This window comes from Stenella coeruleoalba, assembly GCF_951394435.1.
Source record: "Stenella coeruleoalba genome assembly, chromosome: 19".
In the NCBI taxonomy this organism is placed as follows: domain Eukaryota; kingdom Metazoa; phylum Chordata; class Mammalia; order Artiodactyla; family Delphinidae; genus Stenella; species Stenella coeruleoalba.
This window is the reverse complement of record NC_137165.1, coordinates 39,096,479-39,119,213: the sequence shown is the minus strand read 5'-3', so window position 1 is coordinate 39,119,213 and position 22,735 is coordinate 39,096,479. Positions and strand designations below refer to the sequence as shown.

The window sequence follows — 22,735 nt, the reverse complement described above, 5'->3', positions numbered from 1 at the left end:
CTTCGCTGGCCTGTGGGTGCGTCTGTGTGTTGGGGGGAGGGGCTGTGTGTGGGAGAGGAAAGCTGTCCCCCTTCCTAATGAACTTTGATCTTCTTAGCTCACTCTCAATTCCAAAGAAGTTACTGATTTAACTCTAATCTCTCCGACTGGACCCTAAGGTCATTGTATTCATTATCATTGCAATGCGCCCTCTCCCAAGAGCTATGAAGAGTAGGTCTAATATTTTCCTTCTCAAAAGATCAAAGACCAAAACAATCCAAATAAAGAACCTCACTTTCCCCAAAACATACAGCCCCAAAGCAAATTCCAAAGCACCTCCTGAGCCCCGGCGCCGTCCGCAAACTCCCCCACACACGCCGCCAAGCCACAGTGCGATGGGAGGCGTCTGGGAGGGGGCGCGGAGCATGGGCCGCGCAGCAGGGAGCTGGTGGGCGCCGGGCGCGCTGCCAGGCGGGGCCGCACGCCGGGGGCCGGCCGCCCCTTGCCACGTGGTGGTGGCCGCGGCGGGGTCCGGGGCGCCTTCCCAGCCGGGGAAACCCGGAGCAGCCGGGGGGAGGAGGAGGAGGAAGAGGAGGAGGCGGCGGCGGCGGCGGCAGCGGCGGCGGCGGAGGAGGAGGAGCGGGGCGGGAGCGAGGGAGGGGGTTGGGGGGAGGGGGTGGGGGGTGGGGAGAGACCCGGCGGCGACAGGGCGAGAGCAGAGCGCGGTGCCAGGGGGGTGGGGGCACCGGTCTGGGGAGGGAGCAGGCGGAGGGGGTAAGCTGCGATTACCAGCAGGAACCCGCAGCAGCTGTGAGTCCCGGCTGGGCTGGGCGGGGGGAGGGGAACGGCGTCCAGGGCCGGCCCCAGTGGGTCGCGGGGTGGACCGGAGGAGGGGGCGGGAGGTTGGCCCGCAGCTGGCCCAGGGTGGCGGGGAGGGAAGGGTCCGGCGTCGGCAGTCCGCATTCCCCCTTTCCCCCTCCTCCGCCGCTCCTCAGGCCGCACCGCATCCGGAGCCCTTTCCCCGGCCCGGCAACGGCGGACTGGGGCCCCGGGGCTCGGCCGGCTGTGGGGGAGGGGGCTGCCTGGTCTCGGCCCCTGAGAGGGGAGGGGCGACAGTTTCTGTCCGCCGAGCTAAAGGGGTTTAAAGGGCGGCTCTTAAAGGGACCGCAGAAGGGGCCCGGGGCCGAGGAGGCACCCCCTCCCCATCCGCCTGCTGTCGCTCTCGCGCGGGGTCGCTGGGCCGAGGGGGGGGATGCAGAGGAATCGAACACTGGTCGCGGCCGCTAAGGGTCCAGAGCCCTGGCTAGTGGAGTTGGGCCCGAGGTGGCCGGCCAGCCGGGGGTCTGGGCGGGTGTGGTGAGCGCGGACAGCGGAGTTTGGGGAGAGGGGATGGGCCTGGGGAGGAGAGGGTTAAAGGTGGGGCCAGCCGTACAAATACGCGCGCACACACTCCTTACTCAGACCCGGTCACACGCGTTTCCCTGGCACTTAAGGCGGGGCAGTGTTGGGGCCTGGGCCTGGGCCCTCTTCACCCCAGGCTCCTGCTGCCCGATTTTGGGATGTCGCGGACCCCACTGCCTCAACTCACACCTCGGGAGCCCCCTCTCCTACGGGCACACACGCTCTGGCGCGCGCGCACACACCTCGGACATTCCCATAGTGCCTCACGTGACACACGGCCCCGAACGTGCCCACCCTTCACACACGCTCACGCACGCGTGCACACACAAACACACACGGCCTCCTGGCCACTTCCCCACTCCCTCCGACCCCCCCCCCGCCCGCCCGCAGCCCCGCTAAGGCACTCATTGACTGTGATACACCTACACTCATTCACAGACACACACATTCCCCCCACACATGCCAACCACAGACACACATTCATAAACAGGGCCAGGAAAAGTACACACGCACCCCCTCGCCTACTCTTTCGGGAGCCCTGAGTCATTCCTGCCCCCTCTCAGGGCTCCCCATTTCCCTCTGTTCAGGCACACAGGCCAGGCTTCAGAATTCTCTGTCAGCCCTCTCCACCTGCGCCGGGCTCTCTCCCAGAGCCCCCTTCCCCACTGTGTACCCTCAGACACTCAGCCGATGACCTCCTGTGGGTCCCAGGTCAGGGGTGTGGAGGGCCTGGAGGGTTGCCACAGCCGCCCGGCCTGGTGTGAGTGGGGGAAGCACTTCCTTTTCCTGAACTCTGGGATCCTAGAGGAGGAAGCCGGGGAGTTGGGCGGGGGCCCAGCAGAGGATGTTCTGTCAGTGGTGGGGCTGACCCTCCCAGAAGCACTGGGCCTTCCTTAGGGAGGAGCCAGGGGTGCCAGAGGCCTGGCATGAGGAGCTTGGAAGAAAGGTATTTGGGGAAGTGAAGCCTGGGGTGGAGAAGGGGCTGAGGAGTGAGTCAAGGCAGTCCCCATCTGGGCCCTGTGTGCTGGGAAGGCAGCCCTCTCCTGTCCACAGTTCTCCCTGGGTTCCGGAAGGAGCCCTTCCCTGCTGCTGGCCTCACTTACTTGTCCCTATTTGTCACTGCTCCACCCCCCCACCCCCACCCCCGCCACCTCCGTCTGGTCCTAGCTCCTTCCCCCAAAGGCAGCAGAGAAGAGAAGATGGGTCTGGGAGGGGGCTATGAGACACGGGGGCAGGACCAGGCTGCATCCCAGCTGGCCGCAGGGCTCCTCAGGCCAGGACAAGGGGTATTAGGGACAAGCTCTGGGCCACCCTCTCCACCGTTGCTCGTTGCTCCTGCTCTCCCAGGAGGCCCAGGGCGGGCTGTGGCCCAGGCCCTTGCCATGGAGTCCATGTTTGAGGATGACATCAGCATCCTGACCCAGGAGGCCCTGGGGCCCAGTGAGGTGTGGCTGGATGCCCCTGGAGACCCCTCGCTGGGGGGGGACATGTGCTCCGCCTCCCACTTTGCCCTGATCACGGCCTACGGAGACATCAAAGAGCGGCTGGGGGGCCTGGAGAGGGAGAATGCCACCCTCCGCCGCCGCCTCAAAGTCTACGAGATTAAGGTCAGAACCTGGAGATGACGGGGGTCTGGCTGTGTGTGTGACAGGGGAGGGGGCTGCTGGGTGGCAGGAACTGGGGATCCGGCAGAGATTCCAGGGATCCAAAAGAGGGGTCAGGGTACAGACTCTTGGGAACTTGAGGATCCCTCACGAGGGATGTGGCTGCTCTGGACGGATGGGAACTCTGGAGACCCCAGCACCAATCAGGAAAGGATCAGGAGGGATCCGCTTTGGAATGCTGGACCTTGGATCTAAAAAAGATCTGGTTGGTGGGAGACGCCTACAGGGCCATGGGAATCAGGATGTACAGATCCCACTGGAGTGGGGAGGGAGAGGCGAGGATTCTGACGCAGGTTGTGGGATGGGGACACAGCAAGGCTGAAGCTCTTCTGAGGGCCTGCCCCACCCGCAGTACCCACTGATCAATGACTTTGGAGAGGAGCACGGCTTCTCTTTGTATGAAATCAAGGATGGCTCCCTGCTGGAGGTGGAGAAAGTCAGCCTGCAGCAACGGCTCAACCAGTTCCAGCACGAGGTGAGCCCTCCCTGAGCTCTTTGCTCCAGTCCATTTCTGATAACCTCCCCAGCCTCTGACCTTCCATCTCCTTGATCAGAGATGGCCATGGTCCTCCCTAGAACCAGCTGCAGCTCCTCCTACCCCTCCACTGGGTGCTGGGAGTGGGGGTGGGAGGCACAGGGTGCTGCTCTGCCCCCAAGTCAAGATGGGCCTGACTCTGGCTGCACTCCACCCCCTCCGGGCCCCGTCCAGTTGCAGAAGAATAAGGAGCAGGAAGAACAGCTTGGGGAGATGATCCAGGCTTACGAGAAGCTCTGCGTGGAGAAGAGTGACCTGGAGACGGAGCTGGGGGAGATGGTGAGGTCCAGGGAGCCCGGGTGCTTGAGGGTGTGACCTTGGCTGTGTGCTTGTGGAATGCACCCCACCGTGTTCGTGTCTGTCCGTGAGTGAGTGCCCGTTTGGCCTGGTGAGTGGTTGTATCATACAGGTTGTGAGTGACTCTGTGTACATCCTGGCCATGCAGTGACAGGAGGTGACTGTGAGTAGCCCTGTAGAACACTGTGAATCTGTGTGTATGTTGGTGCTCACGCTGCGTTGACCCTGCACCTATAGCACTGAGCTGGAAGGCTGTGTGGGTGAGGGCAGAGGTGCCTGAAAGTGTTCGTGGCTGCTGGGATGGGCCTTGGCCTGTGTGTGATTCTGAGTCAGGGTATAGCCATGCATGTGAGCAGGTGGGCAGGTGTTGGAATCAGGAGGCATGGTCTCTTGCTGACTCCTAGCTGTGAGCTGGGTCAAGTCACTTAGCCTCTGTCCTGCCTGTGAAAAGTGGGGCAAATAACAACATTGCTGAGCTGTTGGGCATTTGTGTAAAAAATGCTTTGACTTAACAATCACAAACACTTAATGGCACTTAACTGTGCCAGGCATCGTTCTTATCTCTTTAGATATATTTACTCATTCTAATCCTCGTAACAAACTTACTTAAGAGGTAGGTGTGGTTAGCTCCGTGTTATAGGTGAGGTAGGTGAAGCCCAGAGTGGTTAAGTGACATATGAAAATGGAAATTATTATGCTCCTGAGGGTGTGGTGGTGTCTGGACAGGAGGCTGAGTGTTCTTATAAGTGTGTCTGCATGTTAGTGACAAGGAAGAGGCATTAACTCTGACCTTGCAAGGGGCAGTAGCCAGAAACATCTGCATTGCAGTTGCTGGGAGAGGAGACTCATGGCCACTTGGAGAGTGGAGTTGGGATATGTGACCTGGGGTCTCTGCTCAGTTTAGGGGGGTGATGGATACCCAGACATGGAGAAGTTCTGGGTTTGGGCGGCCCACAGGTGTGCCCTGACCTGATGCAGATCCTCACCCCTTTGTTTCCCCCCCATAGCGGGCCCTGGTGGAGACCCACCTGCGGCAGATCTGTGGTTTGGAGCAGCAGCTGCGGCAGCAACAAGGCCTCCGGGATGCAGCCTTCCCCAGCCTGAGCCCCCCACCTGCCCCTGCCCCGCCCTGTGCTGATCTGGACCTGCACTACTTGGCACTAAGAGGCGGATCTGGCTTGAGTCACGGTGAGATCTCAGCCACCCCTGATTTCCATACTCTGAAGTTCCCAAGCCAGCCCCCCATTTCAACACTATTGGACACCTCCAGTGTTTCAGACTGGTAGTCAGCACCCCGTTACAATGTCTTAAACTTCTCCCATAATCACCTCATCCCTCCTTACCAACTGTCCCGTCACCTCATCAACTATTACCCCAGTTTCTCCCACTGGCATCCCCCCACCCTTAACTCCTTCATTCCCAGGCTCTCCCATGCAATTCCTGTATGTGCCGGCAGAGGGCGGCCCCACCCAGAGTCCCCTCCGCCTGTCTTCCGTTGTGATTAGGAGAGGCCCCTGAGGATGCTTTCAGACTTGAGTCTGGCTGGGGAAACCGTTCCAGAGCCCGTCTTATTTCTCCCCTGGCCACCAGAAAGATTAGAAAAAGCAGCTCAGCCCACTGTTCCCCTCTGCCCTCAGTAGAGGTCTCTCTCTCATCCTGGGATATCTACCCTCTGGATGTCTCTCTTGGATCCTTCACGCTGCAGTTCTCACCCGTTTCACTTTGTATTGATCTGGGAGTGGGTGGAGGGTGTCCGGCAGCTGGTTCCAGCCTGACATTGTCCTTTCCTCTACCGGCAGGCTGGCCAGGCCCCACGCCGAGTATGAGTGAGCTGGAGCGGCGGCAGCTAGAAGAGGCTCTGGAGGCTGCCCAGGGAGAGGCCCGGGGGGCTCAGCTTCGGGAGGAGCAGCTCCAGGCTGAGTGTGAGCGGCTGCAGGGGGAGCTGAAGCAGCTGCAGGAGACCCGGGCCCAGGTAAAAAGGGGGGGGGGGCGCTGACCTGGGGTCCCTGCTCTGGCACCTGCAGAGCTCCTTGAAGGTCTGGGGGCTGCTGGAAACGACTTTAGAGATCTGAGACTTCCTCACTGAGTACAGACCAGCCCTGGGAATGGTAAAGAAGGGAAGTTCAGGCAAGGTGAGGTTGGGGTCTGACTGCTCGATCTTTCCCTTAGGATCTGGCCTCCAACCAGTCAGAGCGCGACATGGCGTGGGTGAAAAGAGTTGGGGATGATCAGTAAGTCACTCTGTAATCCTCCTCCTCTTAACCTCTGCACCCCCGGGGATGGCATTTTCCAGGTTCCCCCTTTGATTCTCTCCTCCCCTGCACACTGTTTGGGGGATCTCTCTTCCACGCTGTCGGGTTGCTTGTGTGGCTCTGCACCCTTCACAGGAAGAAGGCGAGCTTCTGGAGGTGCTCAGGTTCTGGGAGGTACCCTTTGCTTTCCTCTGGCACCCAGGCCTGTGTCTTCTTGAGGTGTCAGGTGTTGAGAGAGACTTTCTCAGAAGCTTTGCTGCTATGTTCAGTGTCCCCTGGTGAGTTTGGGGGCCTCTCTGGAGCCCATTTTCTATCCCAGTAACAAGGCCCAGCCGCTTGGGTTAACCCTGTCCTCCCTGACAAGGAGGAAGGAGATGGTCTCTTTTAGGATTTGTGGTGCCTCGTCTCCTATCTCAGGAGAGAGAAAGCTGAGGCTTAGGAGAGGATGGACTTCCTTGAGTTCATACAGCAGCATGCAGGGAATTAGAACGTATTATGCTGGGGTGTCTCTTGGGGATCCTGCCATTAAAGAGAGGCAGCAGTAGGTGGGGAGGGAGCTATGTCAGGGTGAAGCCTAGTAGCGGGGCCTCCGGGGCAGCATTGGGCAGCCAGGGAGAGGGTGAGCGCAGCCTGGCAGCAGTGAGCCTGGTGCCTTTCACATCCGCACCCGAACTCGTCCTCTCCCACTTTCTGAGAAACAGAGCACAAACCTCCTTCCGCCTAAGCCTTCTCCCCTAAGATGAGACGTGTGGCACAGACTCCCTACTTTCATCAGAGGGGAAGACTGAGGCCCAGCAAGGGCAGGAGCTAACCCTCCACCACACCACACACCCAGCCCCAGGACCCCCGGTCCTCCTCCCAGCAGGCTCCCTCCTCACCTTCCTCCTGGCTTCTGGCCAGTTGGGGGTACCTCTCACCTCCCTCTGCACCCTGGGGTGAGGGCCTGGGTGGGGCTGTGATAGCTGGGGAGTGAGAACCCAGTGTGTGGGACTGATGGGCGGGACCCCTCAGCTGTTAGGGGCCTCTGCAGAGAGGGTCCACCCTAGCTTGTGGCTGGGGCTCAGGGTCCATCCTAGCCTGTGTACCCAGACCCGGAAAGCGCGCGCGCACACACACACACACACACACACACACACACACACACACACACACACACACACACACACTCTCTCTAGAATCATAGCTTGCCCCTAAAGTCACACCGTGGGGCCCTTTATGGCTCACTGAATCCTACTCCCTCTTAGAAGACCAGCAGTGAAGCCTCCCTCAATTGGTTGAACCCAGAGAGAGGATTTTTTTTGGCTGGAGTCCGAACAGCCAGGTTTCGAATCTCAGGGACCCCTCTTGGGATGCCGAGTGGCTTAGCTTTGTCCACTTCACCTAATCTGGCCCCAGGTTTCCCTCATGGCCTCAGAGGTCCGTCGTTGCTGGGAGAAGTGGCAGAAGGTGATGTGGGGGAGGCAGAAAAGGGGGGGTGGGTCCCAAGGGGCCACGTGAGCGAGTGAGTAGAAGAGAACCCCTCCCGCAGATGCTTTTGGAGGTCATATCGTCTACGCCACTAATTCTGGCCCGGACAGCCGCTTTTCCTTCGCACCCCAAGGCACCCCCACCCGCCCCGACCCTGTCCCTTTGGCCAGAGGGAGCTGGGCTCTGCTCCGGGGCTGCTCCTACCTGAGGTGACCTCCAGCTCCTCCCCTCGGTCTCCATGGCTTGGGCTCTGCATCAGGGCCTCCTGGACGTCTACCCGTAGAGCCGGCTGGGCCCTGCCTGCCCAGCTTCACACTTCTTTTCAGGCCAAGCATCTCTGGATAGCCTCAGCTTGGCAAGAGTTAATTCTCAGAGGAAGTCCTCCCTCCCCCGGTAGTTTTATTTTCTTATAAACTCAGCTCCTTTTGGTAATAAGCCGCTTCCCGAGTGCTCCCTCCCCGTCCTCCCACCTGAGGAGGCCTCAGTCATCTACTCCAGCTCCTTTCCCCCCACCAGCCCCTCCTTTTCTTTCTACTTCTGCCTAAGCCTCCAGGCTAGTGGGAATTTTATATGTGGACCTTCCTAGGAGAGGATTGCAGGGGTGGGTTATCCAGATGGAGGTGTGAAGGCTAAAGAGGGAGCCACAGAGCTTCCTGAGTCCAGCCGAGTCCTCTGTGGGAACCCTGTGTACCCCCGAGAGGTGCTCCCCCGTCTCTGTGTGGATGCCTCCAGGTGGCCAGTTTCACCGTGGGAGTCCTGGCTGTTCACACGCCCTCACTTGTACTGCCACCGCCTCTATTAATTCCCCTCAGTGAGTCCCCCAGGTGCTGAGGGGGCAGTCCTGGGACGCAGCCCCAGCCCCAAGGCTTCCAGTCCCTCCCATCCCAGCCCCTGGCTCACAGGTCCAGGTCATCAATGTGCCTCTGAAAATGGGCACCCAGACCGGACTGCCACCCTCCAGGTCTGACCTCCGGTCAAGATTTCCCTGCTGTTCGGTCAGCCCAGCATCTGGTGGTCGGTGCCCAGGGGGACGAATTGCCCCAGAGGAAGAGCCGCTGAGGGTGACTCGCGGGCCAAAGGCAATAATGAAGGAGGAGGTAGGAGTGGAGACCACCTGCTCCTGAGAATGTGCAGGGAGCTGAGGACCCCAGGAGGGTCCCAGCCAAGTGAGAGGTGCAGAACCCATGGCCTCCTTCCCTCTGGGCCCCACTCGGGGTCACAGGTCCTGAGTGCGGCCTTCCTGAGGGTGTGGCCAGCGCTGAGGGTGGAAGGGAGATTGTGGAGAGGGGGCTCCTTGAGGGGGCTCCGTCAGGGGAATGAGGGCCAGTGAGGGAGGGGGTTCATCCATGAGGGGAGCACCCTGTGAGAAGATGGGGATTCAGTATGAGTGATGGGGGGGGACTAGAGGCCTTTCTCCCCAACGTGGGGGGCTCAGTGTTGTAGCCTGGGTGCTTTTCCGCCCACCCCCCACCCCTCTCTCCACCCACAAGCCTCTGCGTGGGCTGCGGTTAGTGGTGGGGGAGAAGTGTGAACTCGGAGAGAGAGGATGGAAACTCTGCACGGAGGTCAAGGGCAGAGTTGTGGGGGGGAGTCAGGACGGAAGTCGGAGACCCCCGTGTACCCTGAGCTTAGTCTCATGCCCCAGAACCAGCGGGCCCAGGGCCTCCCCCTTCACGCTTCTCACCCTCCCTACTTCCTTTCTTTCAAATTTCCTTCAGCCTGGGTACCCGGCCCACAGGAATTAAGCCCTGAGCACTTGCAGCCTCGGGGCTCCCCAAGGGTGGGGAGGGGTTCTGAAGTAGGGGCCCACCACGCCCACCTAATTGTGGTCTGAGGGGTTGGTGGGCTTTGAACTGTCTCTGACCCTTTCCCTGCCAGGGAGGCAGAGAGCAGCTCTTACCCACGCTCTCTCCCTCGATGGGGAACTCCACGTCCTCCCCTCATTCAAACCAAACTCACTGAGCTGGTATCTCTAGAAAAGGATCAAAACTGGTTTCCCCCTTTCTCCACCCGTCTCCTAGGTGCTTCCCTGAGTCTTCATCCACAGCAGACACTCTACGAGGCAGTTTACCTACAAAATCTCATTTGTCTCTCACCAAAATGTGACAGTATTGTCCCCTTTTACAGCTGAGCAAACCAAGGTTACAAAGAAGTAATCAGAGAAGTTAAGTGCAAATTCCAAACAGGTCCTGAGCAGGTGGGGTGACGGTACCTTGTGGTGTTTTTCTGGTTCACATTCTTATCCAAGTAGGAGGTCCTTATATGAGGGGCAGCCAGATGATTTGTTGACTAAACCTGATCATTTTTAAAAGTGAAAGGGGGCCCTATTAATAATTATGCCAGGTGACTCCTGTGAACCAGGACAGCCCTGGGCAAACTGGGATGTGTGGGCCCCCCCAACCGAAATGGGGACCCTGGTTCCTAGCCCTGCTGTGAGCCTCTCGGTTTGGTTGTATCTGAGGAGGCTTTCTAGACACAGAGAACATCTGGCTGAGCTGGAAGCATGGCAGGGGCTGCCATGAAGAGCTGGGCTCTGTGGACCGCAAGTCATAGCTGGCCGAGGAGAGTGAAGGGGCTCAAGGCGCCTGAAAGGAAGTGGTGGAGCGCTGGGTTGTTGCATGCGACTTCCTCCTCCCCCGGCCCACAACCTCAAGTCCCTCCACGGCCCGGTGCCTGTGGTCCCCTCCCTGAGGGTCGGGCCGGGTGGGAAGACTAATGCTGGGTGTGCCTGTGGGTGGTGGAAAGTTGGGTCCCTCAATTCCCCCGCGGGGGTGAGGTGGCTGGGGGCAGCAGGGGGCAGCTATGGGCAAGGATGGAGGGGGTGGGGATGCTGGATTTCTGTTTTCCTGCTGATTCTGTCAGCCAGGGATTCTGACCACATGACCAGCTCTGATCCTTACCCCGGTCGTATCCCTAATACTGATCCCATCCCTCCCTGTAACCCTATCCCTCATCCTGCCCCCAGCTCCATCTACAATCCTGACTGAAAATGAACTAATCTGACCCCGACCCCAGCCTTAATCCTGACCTTGAGCCCATCCATCCCTCGTTCTAATCCCATGACCCAGTGCTGGTCTGAATTTCGACCCTGCCGCATCTGCGTCTGCATCCAAATCCGCATCCTCACAGAGGCTGCAGCGCGGCACAGGGCACCCAAGTGAACCTCCCTGGGGAAGACACTGCACTCGGACGTGTCTCCCAGCTGGTTTGGGGCAGAAAGAGGCCTTTTACAGAGGCAGACGCTTAGGTCTCTAACCTTTCTCATCTCAGTTGCTTTGTCAATAACAGTGAAGATGATTGTTTCCAGATGAATTTTTGAGCCCCCTCAATTATTCATGGAAAGAATGAATGAAAGGATAAGTCAACAAAGGGTGGAAAGGTTTGCAGTGGTGGGAGCCCTCTTTCCTGCCAATGCTGCCATTTGCACTGTGGCTCTTCCGAAGGTGCCAGCGCAGCAGGCTGAGGTGCCAAGAGCCTGTTTGCATCCCTGCTCTGTGCCACCACTGCTCTGTGACCTTGACCCGGCCTCTTAATATAAACTCTGTCCTTCCACTTCCACACGTGTCTAGCGCCTTCCTCTCCCCTCCCAGGGCAGGGCTGGTGATGCTCAGGGCTCCCAGGCCACTTTGCAGGTCCCCAGCCTCTTCCTCCTCCTCCTCATCTTTCCCTCTGCTGCCTTCCCACCTCTCCTTTCCCCCGTTCCCTGATCCTTTTGGAAGGCAGTAGATAGCTTAGTGGTCAGTAGCCTCAACTTTGGAGTCCAGGAGACGGGAGCTCCCATTCCAGCAACTCCACTATTACTGGGCTTTATGGCTTTGGTCAAGTGACTTAACCTCTGTAAGCTTCAGTTTTCTCATCTGTTCGGATGGAGATAATAAGAGTGGTCACACTGTAGGGTTGTTGTGAAGATTAAATTCTTAGCACAATGCCTGGCCCATAAGGGCTCATACAGATTATTTATGACTCTTTTCTCCCTGAGTCCTTCCCAAGTTCTGAGAGACTCAGACAGGATTTTCCCCCATAATTTAAGCAATGAAGAAGCACCCAAATGCAGCCGTCTGCTGCCGTTCACCTGACCCATCCTTCCCAGACAGCTGTGATGGTGGAAAATAGCACTCAGGTGTGGGCCAGGAAGCCAGGAAGTGGAATGTGTATTCAGGTGCACGTGTGCGACTCTTGGTTGTGTTGTGAAGTGAGATTTTTTTCCACTGAATTGGCAGTGTTTTCTAATGGGAGTCATTTGGGTTGTTAGAGCATTTAGTAGCCTGGGCCTGAGCATCTTGAGGTGGGAAGAGAGAGAGACGCCCAATGAAGGGGGAGGTCCCACAGGGCCATGGGGCATCAGGAGGTCAGGTCCCCCCACCTTGCCCGGGGTCTCAGAGGTCATTGCAAGGGCTGCCTGGAGCTCCAGGAGGACACAGGGTCAGAGCTGGAAGAGGGGCTGGGCATTTTGGGCCAGGGCCTTCTCCGTTCCATTTCCTCTTGCCCTGTTTTGCTGCGAGGAGGGTGCCAGGAGCTGGGCGGTGGAAACTGGGGTAGCTCCTGATATGGGGAAGAAGGCAAGCGGGGAGAGATGGAGCTTGGCAACTGAGTGTGGCAGGTGAGATCGCTAAGGCAGGGTGTGAAGGCGACAGCCTGTATCTGTCACCTGAGATACAGCAGTGAAGGCGGACAGGGAGAGAAACTGTGGTTGCTCGGTCAGAGAGGATGTTCCATCAGGGCCCTGCCCAGGGCTGGGCACCCCCCTGCCCCCACCCCTGAGGGGCTAGCACAGTCCTCCAAAAGCCCCCAGTCTGAGCGGGGGAGACGCAGCTCCTGCCCTCAGATTCCCTCGGTTTGAAGAGGGGAGCCTCCTGCTGGGAAGTCCCCAATTTAATGTGGGACACAGACTGGCCTCCCAGTCTGATGAAGGCAATGCCATTTCTCCCCATGCTGAGGAAGAGCGTGGGGGAACATAGGACACACGACGGCTGAGATGTGGTGGGATAGAGGCTGCAGCACCTTGGTCAGGGCTCCCAAAAGGACTCCCTCCTCTCTGCTCCTGTCCATCCCTGTCCACCATCAGACTGGTAGAGGGCACTCTCCCGCCTTTAGAAGTGGGCTTGTCCCCCAGAATCCCAGCCTGTTTGCAAGAATTTGGCTTTGGTCCAAATGGGTTAAAAATAGCTTTGTTGTGGGAGGGGCTCCCCCTTCCACCCAGCTCTGCCCCAGGATTGGCGCGAGAGAGCCCGCCAGTGAGTAGAGAGCGAGGGAGTTCAGTCATCATCTACCCTCTGCACCTCGGCTTTTCCTGCCCTCTGAAGCCCTAACCTCATGACTTCCCCTCCTTTTCTCCGGGGTCACACACACACACTCTCTCTCTCACCCTGTTCCTCACACCCATCACAGTGGTCTCACACCTCCCTTCATTCCCTCCCATTCACATACATCCTCTCTCACACGTCCATTACCATGGGATGAGGACAGGGCCCCCAGGGTCTGGAGAACTGCCTCCACCCTCCTCTCCTTGCTGCCCAGGGCCCTTCAGCTACTGGGGCAATAGGGCCTCCCCTGTGAGGAAATCCCTCTGGACTGGCCAAGCCTCTGCCTGCCACTTCCCTCCAGCTCCAACTTCCACAAAGTTCCAGAGTCCCTTCTGGATTGAGGAGGCAAGATCTGAGGAAACAAAATCCCCTGCTTCCCAGGATTGGTCCAACCCCAGATCAGAGATGAAAGCAGTGACCCAAGGCCATGGCAGAGCCTCATGTGACATCAAGACAGGCTCCCTGGAGGTGTGCAGGCTGGGGTGGGAGAGAGGGGAGGGGCAGTGTTGAGAATGATAACCTTCAGTGATTCTGGGTCACAGGGACCCAAAGAAAAAGGAAGAGAAAAGGAAGTGGTTGAAGTCTTTGCTAAGTCTGTTCCAGCTCCATGAGGGTGGGTGCCCAGGAGGCCTGAGCATGAAGTGCGAGGAAAAAAAGGGAAGAGAGAAAAATGGATAGAGAGGCTCAATTCAATATTCACTTACTGAACAGCTCCTGGGTACCAGACCCTGGACAAGATGCTGGGAATACGAATACAGTGATATAGACCGCAACTTTGAGGAACTCCCAGTGAAGTTCCAGAACAAGGCAACTTTTGTTAGGTGCTTAATGTGAGTGGCGCCCCCTGGAGGTGTTCAGTGCACAACAGCTCCATGTAAAGGGTTCCCTGATGATCCTGGGAGTTGCAAGGCTGAATCGAGCTCAGAGGCAGCTTTGAGGTGGAAGCAAGAGCAGTGGACCTGGAAATAGGCAGACTTGGGTTCAAGTTTATCAGTTGGCACCTCTGCCAAGCTAGAAGGCCATGTCTTCACTTATGGAATGGAGCTCTTCATAGGCTGTGCAGCAGTGATCCCTGATCTTTCAAAGGTGAGGACTCCTCAGGCAGCCCCTGCCCCCAATACACAGATTGCACTTAAACTATTACCATGAGCTCTTTGAGAAAATTCACAGGGACAAAACCTACTATAAATTCAGTGCAGCTTTTTGATGAATCTGTGTTTTATTTGTCACCACAGCTTCTGCACAGATTAGAAAAACATTCACACATACCTGTATGAGGTGTGTTCAGGCCACAGACAAGGCTCAGTGAATACACAATCTCAGGGATCCCTTGATATCACTGAGCTCTCTATCCCCAGCCCATAGTCTGGGAACCACTGCCCTAAACCAAGGTAAGGCTCGGGGTCGGGGGAGGGGTCCCTGGAAGAAGTTCCGTTTGAGGTGGCCCTCAAAGCCCAAGAGAATTTCTGCAGCGGGGCTAGGAGGGCCTGGGAGGGGAGGGGAGGGCCAGATGTGGGGCAGAGGCAGTTCTCCACAGCTGTGGCAGTGAACCCATTTCCCTTCTCCTCTCCCCCACTCCCTGCCCTCTGACCTCAGGGTCAGGGCAGGCTGGGGTCAAGCCTTGACCTGGGTGACTGGGTGTCCTTCAGGGTGAATTTGGCGCTGGCTTACACGGAGCTGACAGAGGAGCTGGGCCGGCTTCGGGAGTTGAGTTCCCTGCAGGGGAGGATCCTGAGGACTCTGCTGCAGGAGCAGGCTCGGAGTGGCGGTGAGATGGGGCAGGGGAGGCCTGGAGCTGGACCCGGAAGGAGGGGATAGCTATGGCCACCGTCCTGCGTCCGGGGACCACCCTTCACTTCCTTCCCCCGTGCCCAGGCCTTTTCCACTCCCGTTCGGAGAGTGGGTGGGCACTGGTCGCCGGCAAGGCCCTGTTTCCCCAGTTCTGACATCTTCTCTCCCCACCACTGTCCCCCTTCTCTTCTAGGCCAGAGGCACTCGCCGCTGTCGCAGCGCCACTCCCCGGCCCCCCAGTGTCCCTCGCACTCCCCGCCGGCCCGAGCGGCGCCCCCTTGCCCCCCGTGCCAGTCCCCCGTCCCCCAGCGCCGCTCTCCCGGGCCCCCCTGCCCTTCGCCCCAGCAGCGCCGCTCGCCGGCCTCGCCCTCCTGCCCGTCGCCCGTCCCGCAGCGCCGCTCGCCGGTGCCGCCGCCATGCCAGTCCCCCAGCCCGCAGTGCCGCTCCCCAGGGCCTCCCGCCTGCCCGGCCCCGCAGCCCCGGCCCCCACCACCCCCGCCGCCCGGGGAGAGGACACTGGGCGAGCGAGCCTACGCCAAGCCGCCCAGCCACCACGTGAAGGCCGGCTTCCAGGGCCGGCGCAGCTACTCGGAGATGGCGGAGGGCGCGGGCTACGCGGGCGCCTCCCCGCCCTGGCTGCAGGCCGAGGCGGCCACGCTGCCCAAGCCGCGGGCCTACGGCAGCGAGCTCTACGGCCCCGGCCGGCCCCTCAGCCCACGGCGCGCCTTCGAGGGCATCCGCCTGCGCTTCGAGAAGCAGCCGTCGGAGGAGGAGGAGTGGGCCGTGCCCGCCAGCCCGCCCAGCCCGCCCAGCCCGGAGGCTGGCGCCATCCGCTGCGCCTCGTTCTGCGCTGGCTTCCCCATCCCGGAGTCGCCCGCCGCCACCGCCTACACCCACGCCGAGCACGCGCAGTCCTGGCCGTCCATCAACGTGAGTGGGCACGTGCACGGGCACGTGCCTCAGACCCGGCGGGGGGTGGGGGGCCGCGGGGTGGGGGCCCGCCGCCCTCTTCACGCCTGATTGATGGGCGGGGCTCCCTTCCTTTGTTACCGCCCCCTTCCCGGGGCGCAGCAACCCCTCTCTCTCCAGTGGCCTTTTGTTGGCATGAATTGGGGCCCGCACCATTAAAACTTGTTCAGTTTCACGGTTAAAGGCCCGGGTCTTTAGAGTGACAGTCCTGGCTTTGATTCTGGATTCCACCACTTAGTAGCTTTGGGACCTCCGGCAAGTTACTTATCTTCTTGGCCTTCAGTTTTCTCATCTGCAAAAATGAGGTCAATGATTTATTATCTAATTCCATTAGAGAGTTCTTAAGAGGGAGGCAGTGAGCCCAAAGCACTCTTGCACAGTGCCTGGCTCAGTAGTAAACATCTGCTGTTACTTGGTGACGGAGGCTATGCTGATGCCATGGGTCTTGGTTCCGGACAGGGACAGGCCTGCTCATCCAGTTCTGTCCATCAGGCCTCAGAGCCCCTGCCCCTTTCTGTCTGTCCTAGAAGACAGCCCTATCTCACGGCTGTATCGTTTCACTGAAATAATGAGTTTCCTGGATGTCAGAGCCAACTCTTGCCACCTGAAAGGACCAAAATATATTCCAAAGCCAGACAGAAAATTATTTTGGGGTTGTACATTGTTTAGGATTATCCACTGCTTTGAGTTATCTGAGAGCTGTGTCTTAGTCAGTCTGAGGGCGTATCTGGGTCTTGGCTTCCCTCATTACCGCAGATGCCTTGGGGGGCTGAGCATACCCACCTCCCCATTCACACCTCCTGGGGACACTATGCCCGGGGGTCGGGGCAGTGGGTGATGAACTGGTAGAAGGTGGCCAGGGAGGGGGAGGAAGGGGGTGGTACAGGAGAAGGGGTGCCCAGATGCCTTCTGCATGCTGCAGCCATCCCTGCCTCAGGTCCCAGGGAAGGGCAGGTTGGGATGTGGGGACCATGAGGGAGGATTGTGGACCATAAATGACTCCCTTCTCTCCCCACAGCTGCTGATGGAGACAGTGGGCTCTGATATCCGCAGCTGCCCCCTCTGCCAACTGGGTTTCCCTGTCGGGTACCCCGATGATGCCCTCATCAAACACATTGACTCTCACCTGGAGAACAGCAAGATCTAGGGTGCCTCCCCCACCCACTGGCTGTTTCTTCACCTTCTCCCATCACCCCCAAACTCTCACTCACTTTGAATGCTGCATGAATCTCGTAGGGGGCCCCTGCCCCTTGCGACCCCCAGATACCTCCACTAGCTATCGAGTCAACGTGTGCACCATCTTCCCTGGTCCAGGCACCACTCAGCCCTGGCTTTTCCCAGGTCAGCTGAGGCTCTCCCCAGCTCCCTGGCTTCTGCTGGGGAGGTGGGGATCAGGGCTGGGGTGGGAAGGGGCATATCCCACCCAGCCTCTCCCTCTGCCTTTCTGTTTTCAAACGGTTGGATCCAAGAAGGTGTCTAGTGCTTGGGCCTGGGGGAGGGGAGGGTATCAAAAGACTCCAGGAGCTCCCCTAGCACCTCCCCAGATGTCCGTCTTTCTCAGGCTGTGCTCTGTCCAGGGAATGCCTCCCTGTGGGGTCTCAGAGCCTCCCCTGCACACTGACGCCAGTTCCTCCATCCCATGGCCAGGTCGGGACTCGCCGTTCCCTGCAGGCCAACCCTGTTCTCCCCCTCTGCCCACCCTGGAGAGGAGAGGGAGGACCCTGGAGGACTGGGAGCATCCAGCCTAAAGAGGCTGCCCTGAGGCACCATGACCGTCAGGCTAGGGAACTATCTGTGCCAGCCTCCCAGGCCTACGCCCCCCTCCTGGAGCCCCAGCACCGAGGCACAGATTGTTAAGGCAGATGCTTCCCTCCGCCCTGACCCCACTCAAGCCCCGACACCGCAGGTGCCCTGGAGCCCGGGTGTGACTCAGCCTCTGTTAGCTGGGTGGGTGTCATCAGCCACGCCTCCCAATCCAGAACCTGAGGATGGGCCCAGGGTGCTGTGGAGATCAACTTCAAAAGAGCTAACCCCCTTCCCACACCCCAGAGCCCCACATTCCCTCTGTGAAATCTACCTCAGAGTCGAACCCTCAGAAGGACGGGTAAGCAGGAGGCCAGGGGGTCCCCAGGGCTGAGGTGTGGAGCTTGCTATGGCAAGAGCCTGCCGCCCCACGATGAGTCCGCCCCCCTCCACTGCAAGCCCCTCCCGGGTCCCAGCCCGGTGCAGGCAGTGGACGCCACTGTCAGTGCATGTACCTTTCTGATCCAACTCTTCCAGGTCCCCCACCTCCTCACATCCCTCCCCCCCTCCTCAGTGCAGGGGAGTGAGGGGGTGTGTGGGGCAGGGAAGGGGCTGAGGACTCCAGAGACACATGGCCTTGTACCTTGAGTGTCCCCCTAGGGAGGGGGAATGGGGAAGGGGGACTGGAGAGGGGAGTGGGGCCCCGAGCTCTCTGAACAAGTTGGAAGTCCAAATAAAACTTACCTGTTCCATCTGCGCTTGATCTGTTCCCTCTGTGGCTGTGGTGGGGAGGAAACCCTTGTAGCGGAAGGTCTAGGAAACTGTCTCAGGTAACCACAACCATGGGAGGATGGGCATTGGGCAAGTAGGGGATGCACGGGGCACCCATGTTCCAAGGTGATTCTGGAGATGCAGGCATGTGAGTGGCTACAGGTGACCTTTGACGTGGACTTTATTTGGACCAGGTAGGGAGCAGCAGAGGGTGTCTTTGTGACCAGCCCTGAGCAGATGTCAGGGACTCATGAATTTTCCCTTCCAGCAGGTCTGGCAGGTAGAAGTTCTGTAGCCTGGGGATTCATTTATCAGTAGCAGGATTTTTTCATCAAATGATTTCTTGTGCCGTGAACCAGACTGGCGCCTCAAAGAGGAGGGAACATTTGGATCTATGTCCTTATGGGTCAGAGAGCAGGGAGGGGCTGGGCTCCAGGCTCAGCAGCTGCCTTGAAAAGTCCCATAGCCTGGGAGGTCAGAGGCAGGTCGTGAACCCATGACTTCTGCCCCAGCTGGGGCTGTGCCCTCTTGCCTGCAGAAAGGGCCTGAGTTACTTATTCATCAACACTGGTTGCCTTTCATTTCCACGTGACCCTTTTGGCCAAGGATTCACTTAAAAACAAAAGGCAGGGGCAGTTGCTCATTGAAGGCCCAAGGCTCAGCTCCATACCCACGGCTAACATCCCTTTCCATTTAGTGCCAAGGTGCAGACCCCCATGGGGAGATGTCCCAGTCTCCCCTGCTCTTCTGTTGCAGTTGGCAACTATAGCTGGCCTCTAAAAGTTTATCCAACCTGGATTCCATCTGCAGCTGAGTCCTGAGTGCCAGGGAAGGTGAGAACAGACATCCCTATGGGACATGGTTTCTCACAAGCTCTGGGAAAGAAACTTCCGGGACCTCTGGCACATGGGTTCCCCTGGTTTTTTCCCACCTCCGTGAATTCCCATGGAGGAAGGTAGCACCCAGGTTTCTGGGTCTGGGTTTGTTTGGCTCTCTGGAAGCATTTGCTAGAAGGGCATTAGTAAATTAGGGATGGTAAAGAGACACAAAGCCAAGAGAAATCCTAGCCATAGATAAAAAGTGCAAAGGATGACCTGGGAGTGAGCTACAGGAGGGGGCGTGACCTGAGTAACCACATCTGGTCCTTGAGCGCGTTTGAGGGGGGAGGGCACCCAGGTATCCTGCAACCTGGACATTTCCCCTGTCACCAGGGTGAGGGGAGCATGGCAACATAGGGTGCAGATTCTGGCAGCTTGTCTCCTTGATTTCTGGGGACCCGGGAAAGGGCTCAGGTGTAAGGTGGGAAGCTGGGTGGAGCTGGGAGGGAAGGGGAGGAAGGGAGAAAAAGCTAGTGTTTCCGCAGCCCAGGTCCTCCAGAACCACAGCCTTTAACTTAATGCCTGCCCAGAAGAGAAGACATCAGGGGTGGGGGGGCTGGAGGAGGGGCTGGGGAGCCCAGCCAACACTCATCCTCCTCTTCCCAACCAGGGCTGTGATCAGATGGAAGGACTCTGTGGGAGTGATTGAGGAACACCAGGGCCTGAGAGAGCGTGGGGCAGAGGGGTCTGGATCTCTAAGCTCCTGGAAGGGTGAGGAGGGCGGGAGAACTTGCGCAGGAGCAAAGTGGGGGGAAGATCCTGCTAAGGCTGGAGGAGACACCCAAGAACCCATTCACTGTCATCAGCACAGACCCAGAGCTGGACGGCTGGCGGTGTGGGGGGATTCACAGACACCAAGCTGTCCATGAGCTCATCCCCGAGTGCCCGGTGAAAGGCCAACACCCAACATCCCAGCTCCGGCCCCACTGCCCTCTGTCTCTCCTTCAACCACCAGCTACCCCTCAGGCCTCCCTGCCTCATCTCTGATTTCACAGGCAGAGCTACCAGGCCGTGGCGACCCCTGCCCCTCTCCTGGGTCCCCGTAGAGGCTGTGCCAGGCAATCAGCTGAGGAGAGCAAGAGCTCCTTTCAGAAACTGTAGTGGTGATGGTGATGGTGGTGGTGGGGTGTGTGTGTGTGTGTGTGTGTGCACGCACGCGCTGGGGGGGAGTGGAGGGGTGGGAAGCTGACAGCTAGCAAACGGGAGGGTGTGTGGGTGAGTCAGCCGTGTTAATGAGAAACACCACACCCCGCTGATTAGGACTAATGAAGATCAGGGAGGGTGGGGTTTCAGTCGGTGATATCTTTATAGGGCCGGGGGAGCAGGACTGCGCCCCCAGTCACATTTCTTCCTTAGCAAGGGCACGAACAGAGCCACTTTGGCTACTTGCAGGAAGAATGGAGGTTAGACACAAGGATGAACCGTCCAGGTCAAGGGAGTCCTACCTGGGAAGGGGTGGAACCAGGAGTCTGGGCAGAGACCACACATGGGGGGAAGTGGTCCTGCAGCACCTGCTCCCATTCCTGCCCTTCCTCTGATTTCTCTATGTTGACACACTCCAGAGACATTCCTGCCACTCGGAGCTGTACCCCGCAGTGGCCTAAGTGCCTTCTGAAATCTAACTGACATCTGAAGAGGACCTGATGGAGGGGGTGCTGTGGAGAAGGCTCCAGGCTGTGTCCCTCCCATCGGCAGCCTGGAGGGGAGGCTCTGGTTTGAGGCATTGACGGTCTATGCAGATGTTCACGACCCAGGGGGGCCTGGCAGGGCTGAGGGCAGAAGGGAGATGGGGTGGGGGAAGGCCTGGGCATCGCCGAAGGCCCTCTTTGTGGCTGCCCTGTCCTCATGGCAGAGACAGAGGCCCCCCGAGAACCCGCAGTGTCGCCCACCCTCCATGCCATCTCAGCCAAGGGCAAAGGCACCGGGCGCGCCTCGCAGATGTTCCAGTCTGCTGTGTGTGCCGGCCTGCAGGGAGGGAGGGCAGAGGCTGGGAGGGGGACAGGATGGGTGTAGGCAGCACCTCCAACACCTAATTTGCATTACCGCTGACACCCTTCTGGACCAAGAAAATGGAGCCCGAAATAACAAAGGGGGAGGTGATTCCCTGAGGGGGCCTCTGAGGTTCTCTTTCCTTGCCTCCAAGCTCCCGGTGCTGAGGGCAAGAGGGCAGCCCCACAGCCGGCCCCTGGTTAGGGAAATGCACCTACTGCTGCTCCAGACACCCCATCCCAGCCTCCCACTTCCCTTGGCCCCAGACCCCCCAGCCCTGCCCCTTTCCTTCCTGGGAGCCTATTCCACCCACCCTTCCTTCCTCTGGGAACCCTCTCCTTGGAGCCCCCCTCACACCTTCGCTGACCCCAGCTCTGCCCAGCTGGGGAGTTGTTCTCTCCAGACCCTCCTGCCTCCCCCTTCAGACTAGGCATTTCCCAGGGCAGGGCCCAAACAGCGCCTGCCAACCTGGGAGCTGCTCAAGAGAACATTCTGCATGAGAAATAATCCAAACAATAGCAGGGGAGCTTATGAGTAGATTCTAGAAATGGTGCGAGGTGGACCAGGGTCCAGTGTGAGACCCCGGCCCTAGGGCTGCGGGGTGGGAGGGAAAGGGGACTCCCAGCTCCACTGGAAGAGGACTCTGTCCATCGGAGGTATTGCTAGATGTCAGGTCTCTGCCCTGTAAGATCCTTGGAGAAAAGGACCAGGACTGTTCCATTCTGACGTATGTTTCCTCTGCCCCAGGGACTACCGCACCGACCCCCAGCACCACATTTGGTGCTCGATTTATATGCACTGAATTTACTTCTATCCCAAAGAGGGCAGGGAATGATGTGGCAGCCAAGGCTTGGAGGCGGGAGGCAGCGAGTGTGATGGGCTGAGGAGAGGGAGATGGGACCCTCTGCCGGAGGGTCCTGGGACCCGGACGAGCCAACGGTGAGGGTGGAGGCAGAGCAGAAGGACCTGGCAGGGAAACCAGGTCGCGAGAGACAGCCGAGAGAGCTGTGAACACGCTGTGGGGAGGAGCGAAGGATGAGCTGAGAACTTCCCCCACTCCCCTCCAGAGATGCTATTTTGGAGGGAGAGAATATATGCAGTGCAGGGGGCAGGGTGGGGGGAGTATGGCAGCTTCCACAGGGTCAGCGGGACCCCCCCTCTGCCTCCACTCTCCCCGGTCAGCCATCTTCACTGGCCCTGAGACCCCGCCCCCCCCCCCCAGCACTTCCCTCCTCATTGGGAAAATCTTGCTCTCTTGAGAGCAGGAGGAGAAAGAGCTTGGAGATTTGCAACTGGCTTCTTGGCACCCGCCTGAGGGTCCCCTGGGTCCCCCCCTCCCCCCTAGGGAGAAGCTTCTATTTCCATGACTGCCTTGGAATGAAAATGTGGAGGGTACCATGGGGCACAGGGTGAGACAGGCACCGAGTACGGCTCGGGGGGCCTGAGCACTTCTTGTCCCCAGCTCCATACTTAGGCACTCAGCATGGATCCCCCTCTGGCACCAAACAGGGAGGGAATTTGGTGTTAAAAGAGACCAGGGCAGAGGCTGCTTCCAGGGCCAGCTGGGTTAGCCCACAGGAGGTCCAGCCCCTCCGGGTGGAAGCCCATCTTGCCCCTTTGGGCCAAGGAGGCTGGACAGAGGTCAGTGTGAAGTAGAGCCTTGCTTGGCATGAAGGGAAATTCCTGTGCCCCAGCT

General features: G+C 59.0%; 1 protein-coding gene across 5 annotated transcripts; it reads left to right on the top strand.

Annotated features, from left to right (window-relative positions):
• The first annotated feature begins 749 nt into the window (after positions 1–749).
• TBKBP1 (TBK1 binding protein 1) lies at positions 750–18,351 on the top strand. Of its 5 annotated transcripts, none has more exons than XM_079903782.1 (10): positions 750–789; positions 2,728–2,987; positions 3,397–3,519; positions 3,754–3,858; positions 4,884–5,064; positions 5,676–5,848; positions 6,046–6,107; positions 14,548–14,666; positions 14,883–15,619; positions 16,677–18,351. In XM_079903782.1, exons 2-10 carry the CDS (start codon positions 2,763–2,765, stop codon positions 16,803–16,805), a joined length of 1,854 nt encoding a protein of 617 aa, XP_079759908.1. In that variant the 5' UTR covers positions 750–789; positions 2,728–2,762; the 3' UTR covers positions 16,806–18,351. The 5 variants fall into 5 exon arrangements, with proteins under 5 accessions (XP_079759908.1, XP_079759909.1, XP_079759906.1 ...); XM_079903783.1 differs by lacking the exon at positions 750–789 and adding an exon at positions 1,859–2,326; XM_079903780.1 differs by lacking the exon at positions 750–789 and having other exon boundaries at positions 1,859–2,987; positions 3,760–3,858.
• Positions 18,352–22,735: the final 4,384 nt, after the last annotated feature.